The sequence below is a fragment of the Cucumis melo genome, chromosome 6, assembly GCF_025177605.1.
Source record: "Cucumis melo cultivar AY chromosome 6, USDA_Cmelo_AY_1.0, whole genome shotgun sequence".
In the NCBI taxonomy this organism is placed as follows: domain Eukaryota; kingdom Viridiplantae; phylum Streptophyta; class Magnoliopsida; order Cucurbitales; family Cucurbitaceae; genus Cucumis; species Cucumis melo.
The window spans coordinates 37,617,787-37,625,370 of record NC_066862.1 but is presented as its reverse complement, the minus strand read 5'-3'; the positions used below and the strand labels follow the sequence as shown (position 1 = coordinate 37,625,370).

General features: G+C 34.5%; 1 protein-coding gene across 3 annotated transcripts; it reads right to left on the bottom strand.

Moving 5' to 3' along the window:
• Positions 1-2,061: 2,061 nt before the first annotated feature.
• LOC103493310 (phosphoribosylamine--glycine ligase) lies at positions 2,062-5,887 on the bottom strand. Of its 3 annotated transcripts, none has more exons than XM_008454012.2 (5): positions 5,228-5,887; positions 4,528-4,854; positions 4,053-4,426; positions 3,063-3,593; positions 2,062-2,646 (listed from the first exon to the last, which is right to left on the bottom strand). In XM_008454012.2, exons 2-5 carry the CDS (start codon positions 4,811-4,813, stop codon positions 2,236-2,238), a joined length of 1,602 nt encoding a protein of 533 aa, XP_008452234.1. In that variant the 5' UTR covers positions 4,814-4,854; positions 5,228-5,887; the 3' UTR covers positions 2,062-2,235. The 3 variants fall into 3 exon arrangements, with proteins under 3 accessions (XP_008452234.1, XP_008452235.1, XP_016901242.1); XM_008454013.2 differs by having other exon boundaries at positions 5,234-5,887; XM_017045753.2 differs by lacking the exon at positions 5,228-5,887 and adding an exon at positions 4,976-5,039.
• Positions 5,888-7,584: the final 1,697 nt, after the last annotated feature.

Here is a 7,584-nt window from a genome sequence, read left to right as displayed (position 1 = left end):
TATTTTAAAATAAAAAAAAATTATAAAAAAGTTAGATTAAACAAAGGAAAACTTACGTAAATGTAACAAAATACTAAACTATTTACGGCCAACAAAGCCCGTAAAGTTAGCATTTTTTTTAAATATTTCAGGTTTGCCCTTCTCTTTCTCGCGATTTCTCTACGATTTTTTTCTACGATTTCTTTCCATCATCTTTTTTTTTTTATTTTTCAATTATTTTTTTACGTCGTTAAATCTTTCCATCATATTTCTTTTTTTTTTTCACTACGATTTCTTTTATCGTCTTTCTTCTTTTCCTCTTCTTTTTTTCTACGATTTCTTTCCATCATCTTTCTTATTTTTCAATTATTTTTTTACGTTGTTAAATCTTTCCATCATATTTCTTTTTTTCACTGCGATTTCTTTCCATCGTATTTCTTCTTTTCTGATTTTTTGATTTCTTTCAACCGTCTTTCTTCTTTTTTGATTCTTTTTTACATTGTTTAATGTTTACTTCTTCTTCTTTTCTGATTCTTTTTTACGTCGTTTAATCTTTCCATCGTCTTTCTTCTTTTTTTTTTTACGCGTTTACATTTGGTTAACCAAATCTAAACGACTATGTATAAGACAAAGAATCTTGAAAAAAAATCATTTAGATTGGAGTAGTCAAATGTAAACGATCGTGTAAAAAAAATAAAAGATTATGTATAAAGAATCTTGAAAAAAACCATTTAGATTGGAGTAGCCAAATGTAAACGATTATTTAAAAAAGTAAACGATCATGTAAAAAAAAAGATCGTGTATAAAAAATCTTGAAAAAAAAAATCATTTGAATTGAAGTAGACAAATGTAAACGAACGTGTAAAAAAAGTAAACAATCGTGTAAAAAGAATTAAAAAAATCGTGTACCAAATATTTTTTAAAAAATCATTTAAATCTAAACGATCGTGTAACAAAATTAAACGATGGAATTAGAAAAATAAATAGTAGTCATATAATGAATGCATATAAATTGTAACCATATCTAAATGATCACGTATAAATTGTAACTATATCTAAACGATCGCGTATAAATTATAACCATATCTAAACGATCGCCTTGTAGCCCTATCTAAACGGTCGCGTATAAATTATAGTCATATCAAAACGGCGTATATATTGAACCATATCTAAATGATCACATATAAATTATAACCATATCTAAATGATCACGTATAAATTATAACCATATCTAAACGATCCCCTTATAGCCATATTTAACGATCGCGTATAAATTATAGTCATATCTAAACAATGCGTATATATTGAACCGTATCTAAACGATCGCGTATATATTGAACCACATCTAAACGATCGCGTATAAATTGAACCATATCTAAACGATTGCAAATATATTACGCGCGCGTTATTGACGGCGTGGTTGATGGGGCATTTTCGGTATTTTACACGGTAGGCCTCTGAACTTTTTTTTTTTTGGAATTGTTCTATATAGTGTAAATATTTTGTCTCTGTTTTATATTTTTGAAAAGACCCATTAAACAAAATTAATTTCCATTCAAATAATATGTATTTCAAAACACTTATGTTATAATAAATTACAAAGTACATATGAATATAAAAAACATTGAAATGATAATCTCTTTTTCACACGTGTAGTTTTTTCTCATTTACGAAATGCTATTCTACTTGTCACAGCTGATTTTTTTAAAATAAGAAAAGCTACACCAATCTCAAATAGAACCTAAATTAATCTGCACACTAAAAACTATCATAGTCAACTCAGCATCCAAACAACTCATAAAAAAAAAACCATACTTCTAGATTTAGATTTAAATTACGAGTTTAATATCCGTTTGATTACAGTTTAACTAGTTAGAACAATATTTGGTGAATTTTATTTTTCTTGTTTTCCAGACAGGTTTATTATTATAGTGGGATGGATTGTCAATATCTTTTGGACCTGAAACTCATTCTGAGTATTTTGTTGGTTGATTTATTCAATAGCGATCCAAGATCATTTCTGTTTGTGTCTATGTAGCTACGGATTGAAATATGAAGGGAAATGACAATGGTCCAAGCTCAAGAGTCAAGAATATGCACCATTTTTTTCATAAAACAGGTAATTTCCCCAACAAACTGGAGAAATAAGTGAGAAATAGATAGTTGGGCCTTGTGAATTTATTCATAGGGATGCGAACTCATACATGTTCCTATTCACTAACAAAATGCCAAAAATCTTTTCAAACTTCTGCATTATTACTTCAAAGAAAATTGTTTTTCGAGAGCCCTCCACCCTATATCCTTCCTGTAGAACCCACCCGACCAACGGATTTCCTCAACTGCCCGATATGTTCTATCCCGTGCCTCTTCAATGTTTTTTCCCTTTGCAGCAACCCCAAGAACACGCCCGCCTACGGCAATGAAATTGCCTTCAGAGTCGAAAGAAGTGCCAGCATGAAAGACCTTAACAGATGGAGCAACAAGCTCTGCTTCTTCAACGTTTCGAATCACAGTTCCCTTCTCGTATGCACCGGGATACCCCTTGCTCGCCATTACAACCACCATTGAAGACCCTGGGGACCAATCCAGTGAAACCCCACTTAGCTCTCCTCTACAAGTTGCCATAAGAACTTTTGCAAGGTCTGATTCCAACCTAATCATCAGCACCTGTTTTTCATTTAAGCCAGAGGTTTATGATCAGTAACATGTGAAGAAAACGGGTCATGAAGGAGCCAAACAACAAGAAATCCTCATCAAGAGAAATAAAACCTATCGAATAATGAAAAAGAGAGACTAGAAACATAGGCCTAGAAAACTCAGCCACAGTAAGTGTAGCCCTTGGTTTAATTTCCTTCATAAATACATCTTTAACAAAAGAAGCGTATTATTTTGTACTTTTAGCTACAATGAAAGCACCCTATACTATTTAGTGTCAAATTCAAGTATGACATCGATTATTGATCACAAAAGTTCAGTCATTTGATAAATTCCTATGTTCCATCGAGTAACATCCAACTCCTTCTATATCTGCAAGTGCACAAGGTCAAATTACAAGCAAAAACATTTTAGCCGACTCAACTAACCTGACACTCGGGGTCCCCAAAGCGTACATTGTATTCGATCAATTTTGGCAAGCCAGATTTCTTCTCTATCATAAGACCAGCAAACAAAACCCCAACAAACCTGCAACCCTCTTCTGCCATTCCTTTTACCGTAGGTAGAATTATAGATTCCATGATTATACTTTGAAGTTCCCTTGTTATGATAGGAGCTGGGGAGTAAGCACCCATACCACCTGTATTAGGTCCCGTGTCACCGTCCCCAACTCTTTTATGATCCTGTGCAGATTCTAAGGGTATAGCATTCTCTCCATCTACAAGTGCAAAAAAGGATGCTTCTTCCCCTTCTAGATATTCTTCTACAATGACACGGCCACCAGCTGAACCAAAAGCACCCTTCACAAGCATTGCATCAACAGCTTCATAGGCCTCCTCCAACGTCGTAGCAACAATAACTCCTTTTCCAGCAGCCAATCCATCCGCTTTGATGACTATCGGGGCACCTTGTTCTTGAATATATTGTTTTGCTGCAGAAGGGTCTGTAAATGATTGATACTGTGCCAAGTAATCCATGTGGCAAAGGATAGTCAGATCTAAGCAAAGACATAAGAGAAAGGTACACAAAGAAAAGGTATTCAATTCATTAATGTTTCCTAAGTCTTTGAAACTTCAACTCTATATTGCAATGCGACGATCAAATATTGCACTAAAAAGTTTTCTTGACGTGCTTAATTCTCTTCGTATTGGGCAGAAGTGTCTAACTCATCCCTTGATCAGATCAATCAATCCCCTGAGATTATCCAAACCCCAACGCAATCCAAGGAGATATGAAATAAATTTCAGTTTATATAACAGTGTTGGTGAGCATGTTGCATGCTAATGAAAACTCATCTTGAAAGTGATTTGAGTACCAACGTTTGGATGTGTAAAAAAATAGTGAAAAATCTGCAGGCATAAACTTTGCTAGGAACTAAGCAAACAAGTTCAAGGTACAGAGCTAAGATCAAAACAAACCTTTGCAGTGGGGATTCCATATTTATCACATAATCTCTTCATGAAATTTTTGGAGCCTTCCAAAGCAGCAGCCTCAGATGAGGGGCCAAAAGTAGCAATCCCAGCCTTCACTAAATCATTTGCAAGCCCTGCAACAAGAGGGGCCTCAGGGCCTATAACAACCAATCCTACATTCCATTTTCGACAGAAAGAAATGACAGCGGCACTATCATTGATATCAAGCTCAGGAATACAAGTGGCGTTGCCTGAGCTCGAAATCCCAGCATTGCCTGGCGCACAAAACACAGCATCACAGGAAGGAGAGCGCTGCAATGCATAGCAAAGAGCATGTTCTCGCCCTCCTCCACCAATCACCAATACAATAACTCGTTCATCTGCAAGTATTAGTTAACCAAAAAAAAAAGGTTCAAATATCAATTTCCACAACATCAAAATCATCCGAACATGACCAACTTTTCCAAAGACCCCAAATTACCATTTGCTTTATTAGAAGAGATTGACGCCTCTGAGTTAAAAGTAGAGCAGTTGATGACATGGGAGGAGAAACGTGAACGATTGTGGAATTGAAAATCCGGAGGTGGAAGAGAACTGAAGCTGAGGGAACCAACAGAGAAAGACATTGCAGAGTTAGAGACTAAATTGCATCGACCATTTGGGACAAACCCATTAAAGAACCGAAGATGATTCTTTATTTGGCTGCCTTTATTAATGCTACAAAACTTGAGCGACCCTCCTCCAAGGTTAAAAGTGCTGCAAGACATAACTCTCTACAGCTTTCTTCTTCCAAAATCAACCCTAAAAACTGCAGAGATGAAGCAAAAAGTTCAGGAAAGGGAGTTAAAATTAAAGCTAAGAATCGTGTGCAAATTTCCCTATCCCTATTAATTGAAAATTTCAATGACGCTTCAGAGAAGGGGACGCACCAATATGAAAACGACCTCAAAGTGAAAAGGCGCACAAAATAAGAAAGAGAAAGTAATAAAATATACAAAGAAATTCAACAGAATCAAATTTTTTCACAATCCAGTGGGTTAGTCCACTGGTTTTTATCCGCAAGTAGGAAAAAAAAAACTATGGATGGCAAATAGAGCTGTAAAATTTTTCCGCGTTCGCTTATTGTAAACAATAGTAAACCGAAAATTCAGATATAGAAAGAAAGAAAGAAGAAAAGTAACCTGAACCTTGTCGTAAAATTCAAGGGAGAGACGGAGAGTGAAGTGTTGAAGAAGAAGAGAGTGAGGTAGTGTAGGTTCAAAGCTAGTTGAAATTTGTTAGTAAAAGTATAACTTTTTTCCCCTTGAAAGAGGGGAAAAATCTAAAAGCGGCCAAATACGAGGACGGCGGGGTAGTTGCAGGAGAAGGAAGATAGAATCGGGGGTGGTGGGAGGGGCGGAGAAGGAGATTGAATTTAGAAGGGAAAATGGATTTAGAGAAATGGGAGAAAAGGCTTAGACGGAGAGATTGGTAGGGGTGATCAACTTTCGGTCGGAGTCGGTTTTTCCGATCAAACCGACGACAAGCCGGTATAGAAATGGCCGGCCCGACTCCGACGTCGTTCTCAATAAAACCGGTCGACCCGATTCGGTCGGTTTTGGTCGACTTTCATGTTCTTTTTTTCCCTCTTTCTTTCTCTTCTTCTTCTTCCTCTTTCCTCTCTCTCCCTTTTCCCTTCTATTTTCTTTTCTTTTTCCTTTTTCCTTTGTAACTTGCAATTTGTTAACTCCAATTTAAGAAAACATAAAGAGTAAGAACTGACCGGCTCTCAGATGAAATTGGCTGAAAAAAAACCCTAAATTTAAAGTTATCTATATATTATTTTAAAAAACAATACAAGAATCAGTTCTCGACCAAACATATTCTTTTCCCGACCGAAATCAGTTCGGTTTTTATTTTCAAGAACTGAAACCCCACCTCCTGAACCATTCTCCACTTGATCGGCTTTGGTTTGGTCAGTTTCGATAGTTCGTTTTGGTTTTTCGATCCACCCTACTCACCCCTAGGGATTCGCCACTAAGTTTGGCTTTAACCATAGGCAAACAAATAAAAAAAAGAAAAGAGTGGTAAACAGAAATATTTTTGTTCAATTAGTCTTTTTATTATATTTTTTTACTAATGGTAAAAATGACAAATTTAAAAGTAAAATTTTAGATTTTATCATAATGACATCATATTGATAGTTATAGGAATATATGAGCGTCTATTAATATAATCTAAAATTTTAATATTTTAATTTATTTTACTGTATTAAAAAATGTGTCTAAAAGAATCCTATCTTTAAATTGTTTTTGTTATAAAACAAAGAACAAAAAAGTTAGAAAAGAACAATGAAACAACCAAAGAGAAGAAATGAAGAAGAGAACAATTGAACTCAATTGCGGTGTATCTTACAAAGGCACCACACACCTCTATTTATAAGACATATGATGATATAGGTTACATTATGGAATTCAACGGGATGAATGTTATAACATGGAATGAAATGAGAGTTATATGAAAATTGATAACATATGTATAGGTTATGAATATCTATAATTCTATTTATACTCCCCCTTAGATATTCATATTATATAAAAATAAATACCTCGTTAAAATCTTACTAGGAAAAAGCTCGATGGAAAAAAAATTATAGTGAAGGGAAAAGATCTAGAGTACATCATTTTATACATTAATAACTGCCTCATTAAAAACCTTGCTAGGAAAACCCAATGGAAAAAACCATAGTTAAGGAAAAAAAAAAGTGGGGTATTTATATTTCTTAAGGGCAATATTTCTATTCCCCTTATGAATACATCACCTGAGTTTTCTGAGTTGTCGCATTCTAATGTTCTACACCAGTTTTTCAAGTGTTGATGTGGGTAATGCTTTTGTGTATAAGTCCACAAAGTTGTCTTTTGAAGAAATTTATTAAACATTGATGTCACCATTTTCTTTAAGGTCATGTGTATAGAAGAGTTTTGGTGATATATGCTTTGTTTTATCTCCTTTTATATACTCTCCTTTGATTTGTGCTATACATGCGATATTATCTTCAAATAATATTGTTGGCAAATTTTTTACTTAAAGACAAACCACATGTTTCTCGAATATGATGAGTCATTGACCTTAACCATACACACTCTACCAGCTTCAAGAATTGTAAGAATTTATGTATGATTCAATGAAGTGGTCGTAATGGTTTGATTTACAGATCGTCAAGATATAGCAGTTCCTCCACATGTAAATAGATAACCTGTTTGAGATATTGCTTTATATGGGTTTAGATAAATATTCAGCATCTGCATAACCAGCTAGATCAAAGTTTGATTTGTTTAAATAAAACAAACCCAATCGTCCCTCGAAGATAACGAAGCACTTGCTTAACTCCATTTCAATATCTTTTTATTGGAGAAGAATTATATCTTGCTAATAAGTTTACTAAAAATGCTATATTTGGTCTCGTGTTATTAGCAAGATACATCAGTGCACCTATTGCACTAAGGTATGGTACTTTAGGATCAAGTAATTCTTTATTATCTTCTCGAGGTCGAAAGAT

Excerpts from the sequence above, each read along its gene's own strand:
- LOC103493310 (XM_008454012.2), bottom strand. The coding sequence starts at position 4,813 with ATGTCTTGCAGCACTTTTAACCTTGGAGGAGGGTCGCTCAAGTTTTGT. Across the intron at positions 3,594-4,052 it reads ATGGAATCCCCACTGCAAAG|TATCAATCATTTACAGACCC; the intron begins GTTTGTTTTGAT and ends TACTTGGCACAG. Across the intron at positions 2,647-3,062 it reads TTGGGGACCCCGAGTGTCAG|GTGCTGATGATTAGGTTGGA; the intron begins GTTAGTTGAGTC and ends AATGAAAAACAG.